We start from the raw sequence: 26456 nt of genomic DNA, 5'->3' as shown, positions 1-26456 counted from the left end.
TTTGTTTGTTTGTTTGTTTGTTTTTTAACGGTGAAAAACAATAAGAACTGGTGCATCTATATATAGTTTAATTTGTATTTATATCCAGGGAAACACAAATTGGTTTGAAGTAGAGAGAAAAGACAGAGGAATTCATGACTCATAGTATGATACTATGCTGTAACCTGCAGGCCTCCAAATAATATATCAATACCTGGTCTAAATTGTTAAATTTTAAAAAGACATTGCAGTTTAAAAAGAATGTAAGATCCCAATGCCATTTTCAGTTAGGAACATGTTCTCACATTATGAATTTAATAAGTGGCCTGCGTACTTGAAATGACTCTGAAACAGAGAACCACAACCCAAAATAGCCTGAACACTTTTGTTATCTCAACCAATGGGCAGCTAGCCATTCGTTCCTTCCTCTTATACATATTCTACTTGTTTCAGACAAAGCCCACTATAAATTCACTGCAACTGTTCAAATTTGGCTACATCAGATGCTTCAAAGCTGGGGATGAAAAATATACATTGCACAAAATTTTTATTACAATATTTTTCACATAAGAAAGAAATGCTATGTACATGTTCACTTAGTTAAAAGAAAATTATATTGCACACCTATGGTCACAGCTTGACACTAGAAATAAAGTAATGAACACAACAGACATGGTCCCTGTCATTGGAGAACCTATCATCTAGTGGAGAAAACAAACATTGACTAAGTATGATGAATGTCACAGGAGAGTATACACATGCCATGCTGAACTGGAGGAGAAGACCAGGAATAAAAATGACCTTCTCAGTTTTGATACATATGAAGCATAAGCATTTTATATGTGTATAAGTGGCTAATAATTAAATAAGTATATAAAATGATGAAACCACTTTTTTAACAAATATACAAGAAATATTAAAATCCAAATAAGTCCCATCCCCATTAAAGTAGTTGCCTTAATGCTGCCCTTATTCCTGGTCTGTAAGAGAAGCCAACTTAAGACACTGTGGTTAATACCATAGGACTTTTACTCTAACCTTTATTCTGTCCACTTAGAGTTATACTAGTGCTATTTATACAAAAGCTTTAGAAAAACCCAACTTTCAGGGCACCTGGGTGGCTCAATCGGTTAAGCGGCAGACTCTTGATTTTGCCTCAGGTCATAATCTCGTGGTTTGTGAGATGGAGCCTGCAAGGGTCTCTGCGCTGACAGTGGAGCCTGCTTGGGATTCTCTCTCTCTCTCTCTCTCTCTCTCTCTCTCTCTCTCTCTCTTTTTCTCTCTGCCCCTCCCCTGCTCATGTTCTCTCTTTCCCTCAAAATAAACAAATAAACTTAAAAAAAAAAAAAAAGGCCCAACTTTCTACTACGTAGATACACAAATATTTAAATTGGGGCCCTATTAAAATTAAAACCATAGTTGTAGAAACATTATAATCTTCAAAACTCTCCAGTTCTCTCAATCACATGAGTAAATGTTAAGTATTATTGGAACAAAGTTCACGACTTGTCCCATCCATTTATCTCTTTTGATCCATAGTTTTTCATTTTTCTTTTCTTTTTTTTTTTTTTTTCCAGAAAGAGAGAGAGAAAGTATGAGCAATAGAGGGAAAGAGAATCTTAAGCAGGCTCCATGCCCAGTGCAGACTCATGAACTGTGACATCATGATCTGAGCCAAAATCAAGAGTCAGTCGCTTAACTGACTAGGTCACCCAGACGCCCCTTCATTTTTCAAATGAAAGTTCATGATTCCCCAAAGAGTCCACAAACTACTTCAAATACTATTTAAATACAGAAATCCTACAAAACTACTTTAAATACTATTAGTTGTAATAGGCTTTCAATCTGAGCAGGCATATATACTATAAAAAGCCTTTATCTGTTTTGCAGGCATAAATACTTCTGTGCTGATCTATATCTACTCTTTTTTTTTTTTTTAAAGAAATGCTGCAAAATCAAATGTTACTGTGAAACAGAACCATACCTTCACATCATTCTTTTCACATAGGCCCGTCATGCAGGCCATGCCAAAAAAAGGTTTTAAACAGATAACCTTGCCAGGCCCAGGACAAACGGAAACTCTATGACTAACAGCATTCTCGTTGTTTCAGACTCTAGGTGGAAAACTTCCACTGATATTTAACAACTTTGCTCTAAGTGGACACAGAATAGTGGAGTAGAGAAAGCAACGGATACAGAGGAAGAAAAACAGAGTTTGGGTTCAAGCTATACCACTAACTAGCTGTGCCACTGTGGGCAGGTTACTTAATTTCTCTGATCTATATAGTATCCTCATCTATAAAACCAGGACCATCGCAATACCTACCTTAATGGATTACTATGATACCGCATATGAAAGTATTTTATTGGGGCACCTGAGTGGCTCAGTCAGTTAAGCGTCCAACTTCAGCTCAGGTCATGATCTTGCAGTTTGTAAGTTCGAGCCCCACATCAGGCTCTCTGTTGTCAGCGCAGAGCCCACTTCAGAGCCTCTGTCTCCCCCTCTCTCTGCCACTCCCCCACTCACTCTCTCTCAAAAATAAACATTAAAAAAAAAAGGAAGTATTTTATTAACTATGAAGGATTACACAAATGTTATTATTCCCTTTATTTTTTCCTTAATATAGGAATTATATGCTCATTTTAAAAATTGGAAAATACAGGAAAATATGAAGAGGAAAAAAATCACCCACAGGCCTATCACCATTGTTGTTGTTGTTTTTTAAGATTTTGTTTTTTTCAAGTAATCTCTACACCTAATGTGGGGCTCAAACTCACAACCTTGAGATCAAGAGTTGCATGTTCTTCCAACTGAGCCAGCTAGGCACCCCCGTTATTTATCTTAACTGAAATAAATCTAACATCAACCAAAAAAAAAAATTAGAGCAAAAATAATTTCGGATGTTAATGATAGTTTACAAATGACAAAATTAATTGCTGATCTTTTTTTAAGAGCAGAACGGCCTTTCCCATGTATCAGTTTAAAGTAAAGACAATCCTGCTATTTGTACCATAGCTGGTCTCAACAGGGTATAATATATGGGTGAGGCTCATAAAAGTCAAGGCCACAAAAACTCCCAAAATAAATATTTCATGAGCCCAAGGAGGAGTTACAACACATGCCCTCAGATGCAATGGAGAAGGCAAAGTGTCTGAAGTCCCATTAATAAAACTACCGTGACCATATGATCACAAAGACTGACAGATTTCTATGGGCCACTTCAGTGGGAAAAAAAGAAAAATTTATATGCCATGCTACAAAACAGGCAGTCTAAGACTTCTGACTTTTTCACACTGCTCATTGAATCCCACCCTTGGAAATTCTTACCCCTCCTGTTTTTCGTTTCCCACCCTTCTTTGTCTCAGCACCTCTTCCTTGTTTTGTTTTTTATTACATTAGAATCACTCTCTATGTTTAAAATGGCCTTATTCTATACAATGGAATATTATTCAGCAGCAAAAAGGAATGAAGTTCTGATACATACTATGCTACACTGTGGATGAACCTTGAAAATATTATGCAAAGTCAAAGAAGTCAGAGACAAAAGACCATATATTTTATGATTCCGTTAACACAAAATGTCCAAATAGGCAAATCCACAGAGACAGAAAGTAGACTGGTGGTTGTCTAGGCCTGAGAAAGTGGGGGATCGAGAGAATGAGTGACTGCTGATGGGTACGAGGTTTCTTTTTGACGGGATAGAAACTTTCTAAAATTAGATTGCAGTGATGGTTACACAACTCTGTCAATATATTAAAAAACACCTAATTGTACACTTTAAATGGGGGAATTGTATGGTATGTGAATTACATCTCAACAAAACTGTTTTTAAAACATGGTCCTCCTCAGGATCCTGAAAAAAAGGACATGCAAATAAATACTCCCATCTTACCCCTCCCTAAGTGTGGAGTAAAAGTGATAACTCAGTTGCAATAAGATATGTATAAAAAGTGACCAGACTACTTCTGTTTAACAAATATACTTGAAATTACAACTCCAAATGAGTCTTACCCCTCCAAAAGTAGTCACCTTAATGATGCCCTAAGTCTAAACTTGGTCCTCAGATTCTCAATAATTCTATGCCTCTGTTTGGGTCATTCTTTCCACTTAGGATGCTTTCTTACCACATGTTTAAATGTTCAAATTCCAGCTGTCTCAAATGCTACGTCCTCCTTGAAGCCTTCCCGATTCTCCCACCGAAAGTAACCTCACCTTCCTCTGAACTTTCACAGTACTTCACTTCCTTAGTGTCACTTGGGACTTTCAATCTAGTATTCTACTTATTCTGCCCAGAATCATACTTACTGTTTTGACATTAAAAGGGAGTCTCAATAAACACCTGTTTGATAAGTGAGTGACTATGCTTAACAATCAAGAAGTTCATCTTCATCTGGTAAACTTTCATTGTGGAAATGTCCAAAAGGCACTTGGACTCAAGAACGACACATAAAATAGTAGGGCTAAGGAATGCCCACGCAGATAAAAGTTTCTGGACTAATTTGACACATATATGTAAATAATCTGAGAGAAATTCTCAAACAGAAGCACTGGAATAAAGATATAATTTCCCAAGGTAAATGAAAGAAGCCTGAATTATATAGATTCCAGAATATTTGTTCAAAAATCAGTTTCATTATTTTATAGTAACACAACGTTTTTTCCTAGCAAAACCTGAGGGCGCCAGTATCAAGTTCCACTAACTCTTCCTCTACTATATTTCTAGTTAACTCCTTCTCCATTTTCACTGCCACACTCAAAGTCCAGGTCCTCAATTTTTTCATGACCAGCCAACTTAAAAGTTCTCCTAATTTATCTCCTCTCCTACAGTTCCTTCTTTCCTTCAGCAATACTTATTGGGCCATCCTGTGAGGCCTATTCTCCAGACACAACCTAGTTGAGAACTTGACACATGTACACAATTCATCACAACACTCAGTAGCATATATATAAGGGCCACAGTTGGCACTGAGAATTCCACGCAATGGGTAGGTCCCCTGGCCTCCAGAGAACACAACCTATACAGTCTCCCTCAAAAACTATTCTCATCCACTCCTCCCTCCCACTGTCTTTGTTCATCTTGGATAAGATGACTGGATAAGGCCTTCTGTTTAACTGCCATATGTCATACACTGACTTCGTCTCTAATTTCTCTCCAACTTACTTCCTGAGCTAGTCCAGACAATATACTTGTTGTAACCTGGAAATGACTTACCATTACCTTTGTTCATTTTAACTATCAGCACAATCCTCCCAACTTTCTCTTTGCTAATTCAGATGTACCACCAACCTCAAGTCCCTTTCTTTGTATGTGTTGGGATGCAACTATATGTTTGTTTGTTTGTTTTTCAGCTCATGACTGGCCTTATTTCTTTTGTATTTGTCTCATGATACCTTTGCAGTGTTTCCTAACTAAGGGTGTATCACAACCAACTATGAAGCTTCTGAAAAATACAAAGGCCTTGAGACTACCCCATGAAAGGCTCCTCAGTTAAGTCTGAGATGGGAGCTGGACAACTTTATTCCTAAAAACCCCTCTAGTGATTCTGATGCACACCCCAACCTGAGAACCACTGATTTATTACAATGCTCCCTAGGCAGCATTCACTTCCTATTAATTCATGCAATGAAGCTCATAAATAACTTTTCTCTAAATAGCCTAACCAGATATCAACCCCTAGACTAAACTAGCTCTGTTCCAAGTGCAACATGTGGTTTTAAGATTTCATTTCCTGAAGTATTCCATGGGGGGACACTATTACGCTGTCTCTTTACATTGTTTCCTATTTGTTGAAAAATGGAGGTCTGGAATGCAGCCATGTTAGACAACACTACTTAAGAATGTACTCTGGAGTCTTAGATTAAAATTAGTTACAAAAAGAACAAGAACAATATAGAACTAGATATTCTGAATGAATACTGCATTCTTACTGAATAGATTCTTACTAAATCTATACAGAACGAAATTGAGGAACTTAGTCGGTGGGGTCCCCCCCCTTCCTAATTATCAGTCTCTTGAACTGGCTGAGAAGGACCCCTAAAGACTGAGGTAGACTTTCAGAGGCTAAAGTGCCACTAGTGCATTACAGTGCTCTAATCAGACAAGTAAACCAAGCCCCACCCAGACCCACACTTGCCTCCCAAGCTGCCAACTACCCTGACATACACTATTTACACAGCTCAGTGGGGGAACAGTATGAACTTTTTCCAAAGTTGTCCCTTAGAGGCAGCAGGGGTCTGAGTGAGTCACCCACCCAGGGTGGGAAAGAAGTGTGATATTAGTCAGGGAAGTGTTAGGAGGCTGGTCACAGCACCTCTTTTCCCATTTCAGAAGTGAGCTCCGCCTCCCCTAAGAACCACCTCTGTTATTAGTCACAGCTGTGGGCTACAGAGGTCTGCAGGGCCACTCAGCCACCCAGCAAAGTTGTGGGTTGGGGAGGAGACGCCCCGTTCCCCTCTCCGGCAGGGGCCTCTCTCCGGCAGGGGCCGCAGATCCCAGATTCCACAGGCCTCTCCCAACACTCCATCTTGCTTCCTGCCCGGAGGAGGGGCGGAGGAGGAGGGCCCCCAAGTCTAGAAAGGCCCCAGAAGGAGGAAGCCGTTTGACAGCAGGTAAAGCCAGGTGGAAATCTCCACGGGAGGGAATAAAATGAAAGGCCGCAGGGTGAAGCAAAAGTGGAAAAGGGACTCGGGGTCATGAATTATTGCATAAAGAAATATAAAGAAATTACCCGGTGTTTGAGAGTGCCAGAGGTGTGAGCAGAAGTAGAAATGCCTAGGAAGGAAGGAGGAGACCGAGAGACGAGTGGCAAGTAAGACAAGTAGACAAAAGAGCCCGACTCGGGGAGCGCGAGGGGGAAGAGTGGTGGGTGAGGGAGGTCTCCGGGTGAGGGGCAAAAGTATTAGAAAGGTGAACAAGGCCGCTCAAATAAGAATCCCTCGAAGGAAAGGCAGGGGAGCGCGCCCGCACATAGGCCAGACTGGGGAGGCCTAAGAAGGAACTGAGAGCAAGACTGTCAACGCGAGGGGCGACAGCCTGCTGAGTGAAAGGGGCCATCAGACACCCTAACAACTATCCTTTACTGAGCGCCTACTGTGGGTCACAAGCTGCGCTAGGCACTTTACAAATACCACCTCGCTGAATCTTCACAACAAACCCGCAAGGCAGGCATTATTATGATTGCCCCCATTTTATGGATGAAGAAACTGAGGCCCAGAGAAGCATAGGGGCTCGCTCAAGGTCACAGAGTGGGGGGATTGGGATTAGAACCCACGGCCATCTGGCTGCAGAACCCACGCGCAAAGCCACAGGCAGCAAGCCGGCAAAGGGGAGCCATTGGAATGTCTCCTCACCCCGCTCCCCACTCCAGGCCTAGCGCGCTCACCCGGACAAGGTTGCTGACTGCCGCCTGCACAGCAGCCACCGGCGCGGTGAGGTCAGGGATGGCTTTGCCGTCCACCTCGCCTTCCTCGTGCATGATCACCAGGTGGGAGATTTGCTGCGCCACCGGCTCCAAAATGCTCTCGATCGTGCGCGTATGAAACACCGGCATCGCGGCGGCAAGCAGGAGGCGGCGAACCGCTGGCTACAGAGAATTGGGAATGGCTGGGCCGGGAACCGGCAAAGAGACCGACTGCGAGCAGCAACTACGGAGTCGGGGCTTCCCTCGGCGTAACCAGCCCCGCGGGCGCCCCGCCCTCTCATGTAGCCGCGCCCAATGGCAGCACCATTCAGACCGGGTCCGCCACTCCTATTGGTCCCACTTCAAGATGCTCCGCCCTCGCTACAGCGCCGCCAAGAACCCGCCCCGCCCCCATTCCCAAGGGAGGGGCCTGGGATTGGGGCTGCGCCGCAGGGATTGCGACCGGATTCCGGAGCCCTAACGCGGGGCGCTCCTTATAAGGGCATGGTGGGAGCGGAGCGTGCGGCTGGAATCAGCAGCCCCGCCCCCAGGAGCCACCTCCCGCCAGGGCTCTGCAGAGCTCCGCCCCTCTGCAGAATCACCTCAGCGGGGCGGGGTCTCCTCACCTCCCGCGGCTCTGGAGTCTCAAGAGATCAGGGTCTCCCCGCCCCCTCCTCAACTTTTCCCTTCGCACAATTACCTCAAAATACTCTTTCCATTTCCTCTCAGTAATACGTGGAAATATTTTTGGTAAAACATTCATATAACAGGAATGCACATGTAACATGAGTGTCCCATTCATTCACACACACACTCCACCCACTCCCTTCCTCAGAGATTTTCACTGTTAATAGTTTAGTGTGTAGCCTTCTAGACTTTTGGGTATTCATTTTCTTGTACATGTATATTTTCTAAGTAAGTGGGATTAAACATTTTCCTGGAATTTGATATTTTTCCCCCTAATTAAAATCCCCTGGTTATCTTTCATCATTGATAAATATAGGTCTAACTTCATTCTTTTTTAATGGCTGCATGGTATTCCATTGCATTAAATCAAACAATTTATATAACCAATTTCCTACTAGTGGACATTTAGATTAAATTCTGTTTGTCAGTATCAAAAAACAATTCTGCATGACCAGCATTGTGTTGTGCACGTGTGTAAATATCTAGGACAGAAACCTAGAAAGGAAGTAAAAATGAAAAAGTTTTATCAAAAGTTTTACATTTTGATACAACCAAATTACCTATTCCTCTCACAGCACACTTTATATTAAAGACATCTTGTGAATATGTCTCTGATTCTCTTTCACCCAAACTTTCCCATTCCAAGGTAACACTTTCACTAATACCACCAAGCTGACATTCCTCAAGTCAAATGAAATTATTTCTCAAGGTCCCACATTTTCCAAGAGGCTAAACTATGTGTGTTTTCCTGTGCAATTTTTGAAGCTATTTTTGTCTGGTAATATATATCCCCTATTTCTACTCTGCATGTTGCCAAATCCTGCATTTTTTTCTTCTCATAATATCGTCACTGTTTGGCTACTACTTCCATATCCTATAGGTAACAGAATTCTATATCTATTTTAAGCTAACATTTATTTATACTTTATAAGTTCTAGGCACTGTGTAAACACTTATTCAAACTGAGGTATATGCAGTTTATACTACTTTATTCTCCCCCATTTTACAGATAAGGAAACTGAAGCTCTGTCGTTCATCTAAAGTTTCACCTAGGACCGGCTAAAGGTAAGGAAACCAAGCCAGGCATCTTCCCTTCCAATAGGCCTTCCTCCACAACCCTCAGCAGATGGGTGACCTCAAAAGACATCTTTACCTCAACACTGAGACTCACTAAGTAACTGGATCAAGGGAGGGAAAGAGACCCATGGCCACCTAACAGCTCTCAAACATGCTGTGGCCCTGATAGCTTGAGTTGGGAATGGCCACCATAATCCCTCACCCCTAGATGCTATGGGGGGCCCACATGGAATCCTGCCTAAGGCAGAACAGAAACCAGCTGTGGTCACTGGACAGGAGTGGGGAAGAAAAGGTCAGTGGGGGCAGGTGACCAAGAGGCTGGGGGAGCAGGCTGCCTAAAACCCATCCACAGGAGGTGGTGAGAGACAGGACCATGCAAAAGATTCCAAACCCCCGATGTGTGCTCCATTGTCTCATTGGACTTCTAAAACACAAACTCAAAGATAAAGTTGGTTTTTATTTTTTATTTTTTATTTTTTTTTTGAGAAAGAGAGAGAAAGAAAGAGAGAACAAGTGGGGGAGAGGCAGAAAAAGAAGAGGAAAGAGGATCAGAAGCAGGCTCTGCGCTGACAACCAATATGGGGCTTGAATTCATGAACCATGAGATCATGACCTGAGCCGAAGTCAGACTCTTAACTGACTGAGCCACCCAGAGGCCCCTCAAAGATAAAACTATAAAAATTAAGACAATAACCCACGAGCATTACACCTCAAATGTGAAGCTCTTATGAGTGCAGGGCCCTGTGCAACCACCCCGGCCTGTGAACCTGACCCTAGTTACACAGATAGTAACCATGTTAGTCTGACCATGACTAACTCTTAATTACTAAACAGCTCGCAGGAACTCCCTTGCCTGATGGATCCTGTCTACAAAACTAATAACATTTTTGTCTAGTCTACCACAGCTACCAAAGCTGTTTTCTCTGCTTATTATCTCACATAGTAATAGTAATATATGGGCAATGGAATTACATATGATCTTTTTTCTGTAATCCTTACTCTGCCCCCACTTTAATAATTATATACTTAAGTGTAGTTTAACACTTTCTTCTGGCCCATGTATTTCCTGCAAATCAGCAGCAAGACTCAGAGACTTAATCATGCAATAGACTTCTAACTATATCATCCCTGCCTCCAATTTTATACTCCAGGCTACTCCAGACTAACCATATTTAACCTCCCTAAAATACCACATGGGATGTCCAAGCCACATGCTCCCCTCCATCCACATCCGTGTCCACGTCTGTCCACCTCCTCCCCCACACTCATGCACACCATCCAAAATCTTCCATGGCAACTTTTAACCTATGTTAACGTCAACGTCCTCCACAGTCTGTGTTCAGACCAACCTCCTTGCCTTCCCCTTCCTCATCCAGACCCACAGAAAGGTGGGTTAAATAGTGCAAAGAGCACAAAGCTGGAGTCATCTAGAGTTCAAGCCATAATCCCAGCTTCACAATTTGATTGGGATAGAACTCTGACAAGTAGCTTTTCTTCTCTCTCCCTGAATTTCTGTCTTTGTAAAAGTAGAATGATACCACCCTTACAGAGCTGATGTAAGGATTGTTAAATGAATTTGTGTAAAGCACCTAGGAGACCCTCAGGAAAAGGGAGCTGTTACTATGATTGGAGCAGTCATAACAGTCACAAAATTGCTGGTGGAATTTTTCTTTTCAGCTTTTGCCTATATTTCTTTTCCAACTAAAACCTCTCTCTGGTTGTCTAAGTCTTATCTACTGTGGTAGGTAAAATTCTAAGATGTCTGCCTAGATTTCCTATCCCTGGTATAATCCTCAGAACTGCAAATGTAATGGATTTTATCTACATGGTGATGTTATATAGCACAGTTGACCTTAAAATAAGGAGATTATCCAGGCAAGTCTGGCCTAATCACATCAGTCCTTTTTTTCTAAGTTTATTTATTTATTTTGAGAGAGAGAGAGAGAGAACACGAGAAGGGGAGGGGCAGAGAGAGAGGGAAAGAGAGAGAATGCCAAGCAGGTTCTGCTCTGTCAGTGCAGAGCCTGATTCGGGGCTTGATCCCACGAACCATGATCATGACCTGAGCTGAAATCAAGAGTTGGACGCTTGGGGCACCTGGGTGGCTCAGTCAGTTAAGCATCTGACTTCAGCTCAGGTCATGATCTCTCAGTCCATGAGTTCAAGCCCCGCGTCGGGCTCTGTGCTGACAACTCAGAGCCTGGAGCCTGCTTCGGATTCTGTGTCTCCCTCTTTCTCTCTGCTCCTCCCCCATTCATGTTCTGTCTCTCTCTGTCTCGAAAATAAATAAACATTTTTTTAAAAAAAGAGTTGGACGCTTAACCAACTGATCCTCCCAGGTGCCCATATTAGCCCCTTTAAAGCAAAGAGTTTTCTTCAGCTGGTCATGAGGAAGTTAAAGATTAGAACCACAGGAAGGATTTAACAAGCTGTGGATAGATTAAAGATGCAGGAGGTCACATGTCAAGGAATGCAGGCTGCATCTAGGAACTGCAAGTAGACCCTGGCTGACAACAGGGAAATGTAGACCTCATTCCCACAGCTACAAGGAACTAAATTCTGACAGGTAGAATGATCTTGGGGGAGTGCCTGGGTGGCTCAGCTGGTTGAGCATCCAAGTGTTGACTTCAGCTCAGGGTGTGATCCCAGGCTCATGGGATTGAGCCCCTCCTCCACACCCAGTGTGGAGCTTGCTTAAGATTAAGATTCTCTCTCTCTCTCTTTCTCTCTCTCTCTCTCTCTGCCCCTGCCCTGTTAACGTGCTCATGTTCTTTCTCTCTCTGGAGAAGGAGGAGGAGAAGGAGGAGGAGGAGGAGGAGGAGGAGGAGGAGGAGGAGGAGGAGGAGGAGAATGATCTCGAAAACAGATTTTCCCACAGAGCCCCCAGATGAGAACTGAGTCCATTGGATACCTTGATTTCAGAATATGATAATGAACACTGAACCCAGCCACACCATGAAGGACAAACATCTGACCTTTACAATTGTGAGATGAACATGAGTGTTGTGAGGTAACTTGTTACGTAGCAATAGAATACTAATGCACCTACCTTCAAGGTCTACTTCTTTTTTTTTTTTTAATGTTTATTTATTTTTGAGAGAGAGAGAGAGAGAGAGACAGACAGAATGTGAGCAGGGGAGGGGCTGAGAGAGAGGGAGACACAGAATCTGAAGCAGGCTCCAGGCTCTGAACTGTCAGCACAGAGCCCAACACAGGGCTCGAACCCATGAACTGTGAGATCATGACCTGAGCGGAAGTAGGACGCTCAACCGACTGAGCCACCCAGGCACCCCCAAGGTCTACTAGTCCTTTCTATATGACTTCCCACCACAAAACCCTGGCATGAACTATTTATACAAACCCTTTTTCCTTCTTAAAACTTATCACAATTGCCCTTTTATTACATGACCACTTTACATTTCTCTCCTATTACAGAGACTGCTAAATGTCCCCCATACTTGTTCTGCTCTTTCTCCACAGTAATAGAACCCCAGATTTATAGCTGGGCACTTAGCCACACTGTTCCAATTTGACACATGGCAAGTTACAAAAAGTTACAAAGCTTTGGTTTTCTCATCTCTAAAATAGGGATAGTAATCTTTTGGACCTTTTTTAATGGAAAGGGCTTAGCACAAAGTCAGCACAAGAAAAACATTAACAAAGGTCAATTCACAGCCTACACTAGACTAAGAAACTAAGTCACAAATAATGTGGTGAAGACCATGTTGTCATGTACCAAGCAGGAAGAGATCACGATAAGGACCTAAGGATAAAAAAGAGTTTATGGGACAGTGAAATCAATGTAGCTGCAAAGGAAGAATGTTTGGTTAGGAAGGCACCTAGAGGTGGCAGCATGTTCTGGGACATGATTAAATTATAGTAGCTACCCTTATGCACAGGAGAGTACATTCTAAGACCCTCAGTGGATACCTGAAACTGCAGATGGTATTGAACCGTATATACACTGTTTTTTTTTCCTATGATAAAGTTTGATTTATAAATTAAGCACAGTACGAGATTAACAACAATAACTAATAATAAAAGAGGACAATTACAACAATATACTATAATAAAAGTTGGAGACTATGGTCTTTCTCTCAAAATATCTTGCCATGCGATATTCACCTTTCTTCTTGTGATGCTCTAAGATGATAAAATGCCTGCATGATGGGACAAATGAGGTGAAGGGCATAGGCGCTGTGATGAAGTGTAGGCTGCTATTGCCCTTCTGATGTCTGTCAGAAGGAAGAGCAGCTGCTTCGGGGCCACGGTGGACTGTAGATCACTGAAAGCCCCCAAGTTGAAGCTTTGGATGAGGGGGACTAGTGTCATCAGACTAAAGTGAATGTTCACATGGCTCAAAGATAAGAATGAAAAGATAAATTTCCACAAGATTATAACCTGCAGAGGTTAAGGACTGTGTGACATTTGCTAGTGGTTGCAGCTGGCTCAACATCGCTCTGCCATATAATTAGTCTGAAGGCCACTAATGACAGGGTACATTGAAAGATATGTAAAAATTTAGCATTTCTCGGTAAAAAATAATTGAGGAAGAGTTTTATTTTTAATGTTTATTTATTTATCTTGAAAGAGAGGGTGGGGGAGAGGCAGAGACAGGGTGACAGAGAATCGTAAGCAGGCTTCACACTGTCAGTGCAGAGCTGGACACGAGGCTTGAACTCACGAATTGTGAGATCATGACCTGAGCTGAAATCAAGACCCGGATGCTTAACTGACTGAGCCATCCTGGTGCCCCAGAGGAAGAGTTTTTGATGATGGCAATTATTTCACACAGTGCCCCATGGCATGGGAAGCTTTAAATTCTTCTAAGTCCGTAGCAGTTCTCCAGGTTACATGAAAAACAGGAAGTACAGCTCTCTTTTATTACACAGACTGGGAAATTGAGACATAGTAGCAACTGTCAGTATGAATACAATATGTGGAAATTTTAATTAGGGAGAGAGCTGGGTATAAAATCTAAGTCTTCTGTATTTAGTTTTTTAGTTTAGTTTCTATGCTCTCCTAATTAGTTTTCAGACTGCTCTATGTCAGTTATGGGCATGAGGATTGGCTTATACCTTCTCAATACTCTCTAGTATACTTCACGCCCACTTTGGTAAATCTACAATTTACACGCACACACTGCATCCCCCAACTCACACAGAAGTACCTTCTCTGTTTATACCATCTCACCAACCTCTTCCCCACACTGTCCCCACATCAGAACCACACAGTGGCTCAATCAGTAGTTCTTCCTTTCTTCCCCAAATGCTACATGTACACCACACTCCACCCCCACCCAAAACCACAACCACTTCCCCCATCACTTTGAAAACAGCAAGGCTCTTCTCTTTTCTTCTTTGTTACCCTTAACTTTATTGAGGTATAATTAACAAAACATACACACACACACACACACACACACACACACACACACACACACACACAGACATATATGCTATACAATGTAGTGTTTTGATATATATTCATACTGTGAAATGATTACTACAATCAAGCTATTTCACACATTCACATAGTTACCATTTTTTCTTGTGAGAATACTTAAAATCTACCCTTTAGAAATATACAATACATTATTATTAACTATAGTTATCATGCTGTATGTTAGGTCTCTAAAACTTATTCATTTTATAACTGGAAGTTTGTACCCTTGACAAACATCTCCCCATTTCTCCCACTACCCTCCACCCCCCTGGTAATCACCCTTCTTTCTTTTCTTTTTCTTTTTTTTTTTTTTTTTTTTACTTTTTAAAAAAATTGGAGTACAAATATCTCTTCAAGATGTAGATTTCATATCTTTTGGATTTATAACCAGAAGTGGGATTGCATTATCCAAAGAAGATATCTAAGCGGACAACAGGTATATGGAAAGGCACTCAACATCACTAATCATCAGGGAAATGCAAATCAAAACCACGTTGAAATATCACTTCACATCTGTTAGGATGGTTATTATCAAAAAGTCAAAAAATAGTAAGTGTTGGCAAGGATGTGGAGAAAAGTGAATCTTTATTCCCTGTTGGAAATGTAAATTGGAACAGGCATTATGGAAAACAGGAGGGAGGCTCTTCAAAAAATAAAAAATAGAACTATCTTATCCCTATCTTTTCCTTTATTCACCAATTTTTTAAAAATTCAGTATGAATTTAAATCATTTTCAGCTTCACATTTTTCCAGTGTTCTCACTTTTTTATTGCACTTCAACCTTCTACTCTGTGAGAAAGCTACAAAGAAGGTTATTAAAAATTATGTAAAATTTCAGCTCCCAGAGATAGCTACTAATAACATTTTAATATATTACCTTTCAGGCTTTTCTCTGCCCATATATATTTTTATGTGTGTGTTCATTTTTTTCTCACACAAATTTTTTACTGAGATAATTTACACACCATAAAATTTACCCTTTTAAAGTATAGTGTTCAATTTTTATTCCTGCTATTTTCACCTCAACATTATTATATCAAGAACATGTGGTTATGACATTGAATATTCTCCAAAACTTTATTTTTTAGAGTTTATAGCCATTTTAAAGTATGCAAGAATCATAATTTATTTAAACATCTTCTTATTGGACATTTAAGTTGTCTCCAACTTTTCATTATTGTAAATAATGCTTTGAAAAATAGTCTTGTATTTTTATTTTTATAGACATAGAATTATTGTTTTAACACATTTTTACTTATGAGAGGGGCAAATGCTACTGTTTGCCTACCCAATAGACATTCTCTCCTTCATCCTTAGTTTGTAGAATCTCATAGTTTGGAGAGGTGTATTAGTTATCTATTGCTGTCTATAAACTACTCCAAAACAGGAGCACCTGGGTGGCTCAGTCAGTTAAGAGTCGGGCTTTGGCTCAAGTCATGATCTCATGGCTCATGAGTTTGAGCCCCATGTTGGGCTCTGTGCTGACAGCTCAGAGCCTGAAGCCTAGTTCAGATTCGGTGTCTCCCTCTCTCTCTGCCCCTCCCCCAGTCATGCTCTGTCTTTCTCTCCTTCAAAAAGAAATAAACATTATAAATTACTCTAAAATAATCCTTTATTCTCTCTCATGTTTTCTATGGCTCAGGAATTTGGAAGTGGCTTGGCTGGGAAGTTCTAGCTTAGAGTCTCTCATAATGTTGCAGTCAGCTGAGGTCATCTCCAAAGCTCCTTCAGTCACATGTTTGATGCCTGGACTGGGAATATTAGAAAAACTGGGGTCTTACATGGTAGAGGCTTTCAAAAATCCCTTTCTATTTCGAGGCACCTGGGTGGCTTAGTTGGTTAAGCATAGGATTCTTCATTTTGGCTCAGGTCATGATCTCATCATGAGATCAAGCTCTGTGCTGGGTGTACAGCCTGCTTAAGATTCTCTCTCTCTGCCTCCCTAGACCCATCTCCCACCCATGCTCTATCTTCTCTCTCAAAAAAAAAAAAGAAAGAAAGAAAGAAAAGAGGGGCACCTGGGTGGCTCAGTCGGTTGAGTATCCGACTTCCGACTTCGACTCAGGTCATGATCTCACAGTTTGTGAGGTCGAGCCCTGCGACGGGCTCTGTGCTGACAGCTTAGAGCCTGGAGCCTGCTTCGAATTCTGTGTCTCCCTCTCTCTCTGCTCCTCCCCCGCTCATGCTCTTTCTCTCTCCTTCAAAAATAAATTTAAGACAAAATTAAATTAAAAAAAGAAAGAAAGAAAAGAGAAAGAGAGAATCTCTTTCTATATCTATGTGGTCCCCCCACCATTATCTCTCAAACACGCTTACTTCAGGGTAGCCAGACTTCTTATATAGGACTCAGTACTTCAAAAAGCACATCTCTCAAGAGATCAAGAGCTAGGCAGAAGCTGTATCACCTTTTCTAACTTAGTCATGCAAATCACAAATATCATTTCCCACCTGAATCATACATAGATAGGCCCACCCAGATTTCAGAAAGGGAACATGGACCTCATTTCTTCCTTGATGTAAAAGTATCAGTCACATTTAAGGAGACATTTGGAAAATCTAACCTGCCAGAAGAGCAAAAATGCTCAGAGGAGGTGGAACCCTACCCAAACCTAAGGGATGAACTATGCTTTGTCTAAACCAATTATGGTAATCCCACTCTTTATTGTTAGTATAAAAGACACTGCTAGCTGTCCACCTAAAATGTATTTATCCTTCCTCCTATTAGAACCCAGCTAAACATACTAAATTACCCAAGCTCTCCTGCAGCTAGGATAGTCAGGTGATAAATTCTGCCTTAATGAAACTAAGCTAAGAGATCTAGTAAAGCTTTCATTTTCCTAATGTAAGTCCTTGCCCCTTTCTGATACACAAGAATATAGCTCCAGGGATAGTTCTCGACAGGCATGGGCCAATCAATACTGTCTATCTGCCTGCTCGTAGTGTTTGGTTCAGGAATAAGTATTTGACTCAATTTGGCCCAACATGAGAAAGAGTGACTCTCAGGTCTCAGGTGTAGGAGCTACCAAAGACGTGCTTTCTTTTTCCTTCAAGGCATGATATGAAAGTAGGAAGCATCTGCAGTCATTTTGATTTCATTAGGAAAAAGTTTGGAGCTCTGGGGAACACCACAGGAGCTTGAATTTGAAGGCAACACCAAGAAGTGAGAGAGAGACAGAGAAATTTGTCTTCAGTGAAATTTTTATTTTGGACTCAATCCTCACCTAAAGCCAGACTGACCTCAGGATTTTTCATTTACTGAATATATTGGTCAGGGTTCTCTTGAGAAACAGAGCAAGTAGGAACCAAAGAGATTTATTATAAGGAATTGGCTCATGCCATTATAGAGGAAGACAAGTCCTAAGATCTGCAGGATGATTGGCAATCTGGAGACCCAGGAGAGGAATGTTTTAGTTCTAGTCTAAGTCTGAAGGCCTGAGAACCAGGAGGGTTGATGGTGTAATTCCTGTCAAAGGGTGACAGGCTCAAGGCCCAGAAAAAAAACCCTGTTTCACTTTTAGTCCAAAGGCAGGAAACAAGCTAATGTCCCTGTTGGAATTAGTGAGGAAAGAAAGAATTCTCTCTTACTTGGGGGCGGGTCACTCTTTTTGCTTCTTTCAGGCCTTCAATTGATTGGATGAGGCCCACTCACATTAGAGGGCAATCTGCTTTAGTGAGTCTACCAATTTAAAGGTTAGTTTCATCCAAGAACACTCTCACAGAAACACTCCGAATAACATTTGACCAAATATCCAGGCACCCCATGGCCCAGGCTAGTTGACACAAATTTAACCAGCACACTGAGCAAATTAATCCCTCTTGCGGTCTGTGAGTTCGAGCCCCGCGTCAGGCTCTGGGCTGATGGCTCAGAGCATGGAGCCTGTTTCCGATTCTGTGTCTCCCTCTCTCTCTGCCCCTCCTCCGTTCATGATCTGTCTCTCTCTGTCCCCCAAAAAATAAATAAACGTTGAAAAAAAAATTAAAAAAAAAAAACAGTTTGATTTGGGTTTTCTTTCACTTGCAACCAAAAAGGCTACATTGATATAGGGAATCTACTCTGTGCCAGACTGTGCCAAGTGCACCAAAACAGTAAGACAAACCTTCCAGTCTAGCAACATATGTAGGAAGACCACTGCTTTTTTTTTTTATTTAAGTAATCTTTATGCCAAAAGTGGGGCTCAAACTCACACAACCCTGAGATCAAGAGTCACACATTCCAGCGACTAACCCAGCCAAGTGCCTCCAAACCGTTGTGTTTTTTTGTAAAAATGGTATTAAAAGATAACATTCAGATGACCGCAAGTTGGTTGACATCTTGACTACAAACTCATAAGAGGAGAGACCCTGAACCAGAACTACCCTGATAAGCTACTCCTAAGTCCTTGACCCACAGATATTTTTCTGATATAGTAACCATTTTTGTTGTTTCACAGCATTAAGATTTCAGGTATTTTTTTACACAGGAATAGATGTATAATATGCCCCTTCCACAAACATATCCACTAATCTGACCTTTATCATCATCATAAGTTAGCTTTACCTGTTCTTGAAATTTATGTAATTGAATTCATACAGGATACACTCATTTGTTCCTGGCTTCTTCCACTCACTGTTATATCTGTGAGATTCATCATATGCTTACATCTAGAAATAGTCTGTTCTTTGTTATTGTTGTATAGTATTTTATTTCATAAATATACCAAAATATATCTTTTCTACTGTTGGTGGAAATTTAATTTTTTCCCACATTTTGACTATATAAATAAAACTTCTATGAACAATCACATATGCCTTTTGGTTGGACACGTATATACTCATTTTTTCTTGAAAGTCACTTGAAAAACTGTTTTAATGTTTATTTTTGAGAGAGAAAGACAGCGACAGCACATGCAAGTGAGGGAGGGGCAGAGAGAGAGGGAAGAACAGAGGATCTGAAGCAAGCTCTGTGCTAATAGCCGAGAACCCCATGTGGGGCTCGAACTCAGGAACCATGAGATCATGACCTGAGTCAAAGTTGGATGCTTAACCAACTTAGCTACCCGGGTGCCTCGTGGAAGCCATTTTTAAAATGTAATATTTCTGGGATGCCTGGGTGGCTCAGTCGGTTAAACATCCAAGAGCCCCATATTGGACTCTGTGCTGACAGCTCAGAGCCTGGAGCCTGCTTCAGATTGTGTGTCTCCCTCTCTCTCTGCCCCTCACCCACTCACACTCTGTGTGTGTGTGTGTGTCTCTCTCTTTCAAAAATAAATAAATGTTTTAAAAAAAATTTTAAAGTAATATTTCTTGCTTCCAACTTTCCTATACTACTGCTTACTCTGATATTTTACTTATTAGCCTCTCCTGCTGTTCTTTTGAAAATGACTGAAAACTCAACCTTAACTTTTAAACATTTCCAAACAACCTTTATTTTTTTTTAAGTTTATTTATTTATTTTGAGAGAGAGAGAAAGAGCACACGTGTGCACACAAGCACAGGAGGGGCAGAAAGAGAGAATCCCAAGCAGACTCCATGCTATCAGTGCAGAGCCCAACATGGGGCCTAAATCCATGAACCTTGAGATCATGACCTGAGCTGAAACCAAGAGTCAGATGTTCAATCAACTGAGCCATCCAGATGCCCCTCCAAACAACATTTAATTTGTAAATTTTAACTACTTATAATGGCAAAGGAATAATCAGAGGACATTGTTTTCTTAGCTGTGTGGAGAATGGGTTCTTCCTATCTCCCTCATTCCCATGGGTTTTTGTAATCCATCAAAAAAGAACTTTCAGTCCTCCTAGATTCTTATGCACAGAGAACTTCTTTCAGCAATATTTTTGCAGATCCAAGAATTACGCTGTGAGTAAAACTACTACATAACAAAATTGATGAATGGCTAATTTTTGCATATGCCAGCAATTCTCAAACTTTTTGGTCTCAGGATCTCCATATACTTTTTTCTTTTTTAGGACCTCTGTATATTTCTTTTTGTTGTTGTTGTTTATTTATTTTTGAGAGACAGAGAGAGATAGAGCACTAGCAGAGGAGGGGCAGAGAGAGAGGGAGACACAGAATCTGAGGCAGGCTTCAGGCTCCGAGCTGTCAGCACAGAGCCCGTCGCAGGGCTCAGACTCACCGACCACGAGATCATGACCTGAGCCAAAGTTGGATGCTTAACCGACTGAGCCACCCAGGCACCCCTGGGACCTCTGTATATTTCTAAAAATTATTAAGGACCCCAAAGATCTTTTGTTTATGTGATTATGTTTATCAGTATTTACTGCTTTAAAGAAATTGATAAAACTTTAATATATTTATTAATTAATTTTTAAAAATAATGATAAACCCATCATGCATTAACATAAATAACATATTTTAATTGTTTTTATTTTAGAGAGACAGACAGAGAGAGCTGCAAGCAGGGTAAAGGGACAGAGGGAGTGAAAGAACCCCAGGCAGGTTCCATACTCAGCATGGAACCCAATGTGGGGCTTGATTCCATGACCCTAGGATCATGACCTGAGCCAAAATCAAGAGTCAGTCACTCAACCAACTAAGCCACCCAGGCACCCCAGAATAATATATTTTTATGAAAAATAATGTGGACCTCCTGAAAGTATCTCAGATACTCAAAGCAGTCCCTGGACTATGCTACGAGAACCACTGGTCTGTGCTGATGCATTCTTTGCCCCTATCATATCACTTTGTATAAATCATCTTTTATTTTGACTTCTCAGCATCACATTCATCTTTATTTGGTGACAAAACCCTTATTTCCTAAAGAGAACCTATTCAAGATGGTTGAGATGAAGTTGACCACACCCCTTTCTCACCCAGTGATATGCATGTGATGCATGATTGCCTAGAGCTTCTTGGGAACTCTCATGCTGAGCTATTAGAAAATTATTTCTCTCTCTCTCTCTCTCTCTCTCTCTCTCTCTCTCTCTCTCTCTCCCTGTCTCTCTCTTTCTGTTACTCACTCCCTGTCTTCCGTTTCTACCTCCAGTTTGCAAATCATGTTTTAGGAAAGCCTAAAAACAACTTTCTTCCCCATTAAGTGGAGACAGCCTTCTAAGAAATGAAAAGCCCCAATCCCTGATGACATCATTTGAATTATTGGAGCAAGCCAGGACTGAAAAAAATCTTTCCTCCCTCTTCCCAGTTGTGTTAGCCATTTTGCTAAAGTTAGGTCTTTGTCCCTGACAAGTGAAGGAACACTGCTTAATACACATTGATAACATTTATGCATCAATCACAGCCTTCAACATTTAAATGTAACATGAGAATTTCAGACATTTGGTAGGACAACAGGCAAAACATTTAGGTGGTATGGAGTCTTCCAGATATTTATTTCTAAAATGTGGGTACACCTCAGAATCAACTAAGGGAGCTTTTTCAAAATACAAACTTCTAGACCCTGCCCAAAATACTCTGACTCAGTTGATGGAGCCAAAGAATATGTATTATTAGTAAGGTCCCTTGGTGATTCTGATACAATCAGTACAAGATCTGGCATTTGATAAACACTAATCTAGAAAACTATCGATTCCATCTGTAAGAACAATATGCAGTATGGATTTCTATGCTTCTATAAAGAAAACTTCTTTGGCTAGTACAGGAATGCCATGATTTTCAGAAATTCACTTAAGAGAAATCCTGGAATTTATAAATTAGGTAAAATATTCACACAAAGCATGGCACCCATGCACTTCCCATCCCCTTTCAGCTAAGACCGTTTAAGAGTTCTTTGCTATCTTCTTCAAATTTCTATCTTGTCCACATCTTTGCCAACTAAGGTGTTAACTATGTATTAACATACACACATAATATACAACACCGTACAGTATTTGGCAATTCAGCATTTTGCCAATCAATAACAGACATCATTCAAATGTGCAAAAAGCCACTAATAAGGACAGCAGCTTGAACACCGTTAGGCTGGGCACCAAAGCAAAATCTAGTAAACTCAGGCAGAAGTTTCTAATTATTTGATCATTATCAAACTTTAGCTGATCTAAAGTGGTAGGGAAGACTTTGAGAGAAAATCTTCAAGTCCCCACCCTCAGAAATGTTTGGAAATGGTATTTGCAAATAAGGATCTTGTATATGATAATTATGAAAGTTTTGTGTTGTGTTCCTTCAATAAAATGTATTGCTTTTTTCACACAGAGAGGTATTATCTTACTAAATTTATTTCTAGGTATTCATAGTTTGTTGATAACTGGAACAGCTTTTGAAATTACCCTTTCTAGGAAATTATTTATAATTTAAAGAAAGGCTATTTTTAAATTTACCATAAGATAAATTCTCTTATTGGCTGTGAATAAGATGTATTTTTGATAGTCTCTTGAGTTTTCTTGTTATGTAATCATATCATCTGAAAAATCAAATTCATGTTGCCACTTTATTTGCAATATTTATTCCTGTATATCTTATTTTCTTATCTTTTTAAAAATTTTATGTTTTTTTAAATTTACATCCGAATTAGTTAGCATATAGTGCAACAATGATTTCAGGAGTATATTCCTTTTTTTTTTTTTTTCAACGTTTATTTATTTTTGGGACAGAGAGAGACAGAGCATGAACGGGGGAGGGGCAGAGAGAGAGAGAGGGAGACACAGAATCGGAAACAGGCTCCAGGCTCTGAGCCATCAGCCCAGAGCCCGACGCGGGGCTCGAACTCACGGACGGCGAGATGGTGACCTGGCTGAAGTCGGACGCTTAACCGACTGCGCCACCCAGGCGCCCCAGGGGTATATTCCTTAACGTCCCTTACCCATTTAGCCCATCCCCCCTTCCACACCCCCTTCAGTAACCCTCTGTTTGTTCTCCATATTTATGAGTTTCTTATGTTTTGTCCCCGTCCTTGTTTTTATATGATTTTTGCTTCCCTTCCCTTATGTTCATCTGTTTTGTCTCTTAAAGTCCTCATATGAGTGAAGTCATGCTATTTGTCTATCTCTGACTGGCTAATTTCACTTAGCATAATACCCTCTAGTTCTATCCACACAGGTGCAAATGGCAACATTTCATTCTTTTTGATTTCTGAGTAATACTTCATTGTATATATATACACCACATCTTCTTTATCTATTCATCCGTCGATGGACATTTGGGCTCTTTCCATACTTTGGCTATTGTGGATAGTGCTGCCATAAACATGGGGGTGCAAGTGTCCCTTGGAAACAGCACACCTGTATCCTTTGTATAAATACCTAGTAGTGCAATTGCTGGGTCGTAAGGTAGTTCTATTTTTAGTTTTTTGAGGAACCTCCATACTGTTTTCCAGAGCAGCTGCAGAGCTTGCATTTCCATCTTATTTTCTTATCTTATTGCATTAGCTACAACCTTCAATATATCAATTTAGTGATGTTGATAGTCATCTCTTTTTTATTTTTAAAAATTTTTTTTTTCCAACGTTTATTTATTTTTGGGACAGAGAGAGACAGAGCATGAACGCGGGAGGGGCAGAGAGAGAGGGAGACACAGAATCGGAAACAGGCTCCAGGCTCTGAGCCATCAGCCCAGAGCCCGACGCGGGGCTCGAACTCACAGACCGCGAGATCGTGAACTGGCTGAAGTCGGACGCTCAACCGACTGCTCCACCCAGGCGCCCCGATAGTCATCTCTTTTTTAATGATAATTACCTTAGTATGTCACCACTTAATATCATTTTACTCTTTGTTTGATATACAGTAAAGATTATATTTTAGTCAGAATATAAATTAGTCACCTAAATGATTTCAATGAGGCATGTATCCACTAAGAATGCTTTTAGCTACAAATAATAGAACCCTAAGACTGGCATAAACAAATAGGAAGTTAACTTCCAAGTTTGACCAAGACCGAGTAACAGGGACCAGAATTACCCTCTTACCTAAAAACTAAAGAAAAACCACACAAAACATTTGAAACAATCATTTTCAAACATTAGCCAATAGGCAGTGCATGGTAGTAACACCTGAAAGAAGAGAAACAAGCAGTGGGAGCTTTACAATTGCTCTGGCTCATTGCCAGGGAAGAGGAACCCAGAGTCCATAGTGTCCCAGAGTTGGAAAAGTTTTGCTAGGAGTACAGGCAGGTCAATGTGAATCAAAACTTGAACAGGGATGCCTGGGTGGCTCAGTCGGTTAAGTGGCTGACTCCTCATTTCGTCTCAGGTCATGATCTCATGGTCGTGAATTCAAGCCCTGTGCCCAGCTCTATGCTGACAGTGTGAATCCTGCTTGCAATCCTCTCTTTCTAATCTCTCTACCCCCCCCCCATTTGTGCTCTCTCCCTCTCTCAAAATAAATAAATAAACTTTAAAAATATTTTTAAAAGACTTGAACAAAAAAGCCATGTTTTGCATAGATAGTAGAGTATCTGACACAATCCAAGGATAAGATGTGCAGCCCAGCCTCATAAGACACAGAACAAAAGGGATCCAGGAGTAGTCAAGTACAATAGCAGGTATCTTCTCTGTGCCTTCTTCTGGAGCCCCTTGTTCTCCTGGGCACCTGCTTCATTCTCCACCCTCTATAGTCTGAATTACTTTACTTTTTCATCCACAGTCTGGAAAATAACTGTCCAAACTCTCTTTGTTCTCTCTCCATTTGTCTCACAAGCATTTTTCCTAATAAATTTGTTGCACATTTAATAGCATCTTGATTTGCTTTTCAATGGACCTGAACTAACAGATCAGTATCAATACATTCTGGTTTATCCAGTCTTAAAAATTATAATGTGAAGGGCAATAATAGCCCAGAGCTATCATTGTGTACAGTCATTCCTCCAACGTGAGGTGAAGTTCACGTCTGTGGTCCCTCCTGCAGTCCTCAGCGTTCCTTCCTAAAACACAAACAAACAAACAAACAAAAAATTTTACACTACTACCCAAGAATGAGTAACAATTATAGGCATAGGGCAGCCTAGATTCATGGAAGAAAGAACAGTTTCCCCTTCAAGGACACTAAAGATATACCCAATTTACATGATCAAACATATAACTTCCTGATTGAAAACCACTACATTTTATTCAATATTCTCCTAAGAACAAAGGGTGGATACTGTGTACTTGTTTGCATAATTTTAAAACAGTCATGGCTTTTCCAGAACAGAGGGGGGGCCAACTTTCAATATGTATCCAAATCTTCACTTGTTAGCAAGAAGGAACTGCTTATAATTTTTAAGTAACAGTTTTTATTTGGCTTAAAAAAAAAGCTCAAGATCCAGTTTCTACCAAGGCAAGCCACTGCATGTATTTTATCTCATTTATCCTAAACAGAATAATGTCTTTCACTTATCTCCATTTTAAGAAGAGGAAACTGCATTTCAGAGAAATTAAGAAATTTACCAACGGTTGCTTCACTGACTCTTATAGACAGAAATTAAACCAAGCTCCTTCTGGTTCACAATCTAGTATCTTTTGTTGCTTTTTGAGATGCCAATGAAAATCTAGTTTGCCAAAATCTTTGCTAATGATAATATATGGATCTTTAAGCAAACCTGCTTGTCCTTTGTGTTATTTAAGAACGTGAATGGTCTGTGTACTGCTTGGTCAAAAGTTAAATATACATAAATGTCTGCTATATGTTGCTCAAGTTTCTGACACATAGAAAAAAAAAGGACTTTTCTTTTCTCTTCCTCTTTCCCCTCATTAGGGCTGAGCTTTCCACTGGTACCCAGTAAAGGATGGAAGTTGGCATGTCCAGGGTTAGACAAATAAATAAATACAGATTTCTCACTATCAGAGAAAGGAGTTACAACTATGGAAATTAGGAAGTCCAGAATATATCCTGGAGTGCTGCAAAGGAACTGGAGATATCAGTCTTATGGCCCGATTAGATAGACAAATATAAGTGTGTGTGTGTGTGTGTGTGTGTGTGTGTGTGTGTGTGTGTGTGTTC

The 26456-nt window shown here is 40.7% G+C and overlaps 1 protein-coding gene and 1 long non-coding RNA gene across 5 annotated transcripts in view; one reads left to right on the top strand and one right to left on the bottom strand.

Moving 5' to 3' along the window:
• VCL (vinculin) overlaps nucleotides 1-7629 on the bottom strand; it is a 112345-nt gene extending 104716 nt beyond the window's left edge. Inside the window, exon 1 of one of the 2 annotated variants that reach the window (XM_040485451.1) lies at nucleotides 7363-7629. In XM_040485451.1, coding sequence (XP_040341385.1) covers nucleotides 7363-7530 — 168 coding nt within the window. In that variant the 5' untranslated portion in view covers nucleotides 7531-7629. The remainder of the gene's footprint in view (nucleotides 1-7362) is intronic. The other variant, XM_040485450.1, reaches the window with a different exon arrangement.
• Nucleotides 1-26456, top strand: part of LOC121036810 (uncharacterized) — a 75723-nt gene that overhangs the window by 35425 nt on the left and 13842 nt on the right. For 2 of the 3 annotated variants that reach the window (XR_005793483.1, XR_005793482.1), the window contains exon 3: nucleotides 9077-9132. This is a non-coding gene — a long non-coding RNA (uncharacterized LOC121036810). Of the gene's footprint in view, nucleotides 1-6406; nucleotides 6590-9076; nucleotides 9133-26456 lie in introns of those variants that run through there. The other variant, XR_005793484.1, reaches the window with a different exon arrangement.

Source organism: Herpailurus yagouaroundi, unplaced genomic scaffold, assembly GCF_014898765.1.
Source record: "Herpailurus yagouaroundi ecotype Mexico unplaced genomic scaffold, PumYag 163, whole genome shotgun sequence".
In the NCBI taxonomy this organism is placed as follows: Eukaryota; Metazoa; Chordata; class Mammalia; order Carnivora; family Felidae; genus Herpailurus; species Herpailurus yagouaroundi.
The sequence above is the reverse complement of the archived record's forward strand: the minus strand, read 5'-3'. Positions and strand labels throughout refer to the sequence as shown.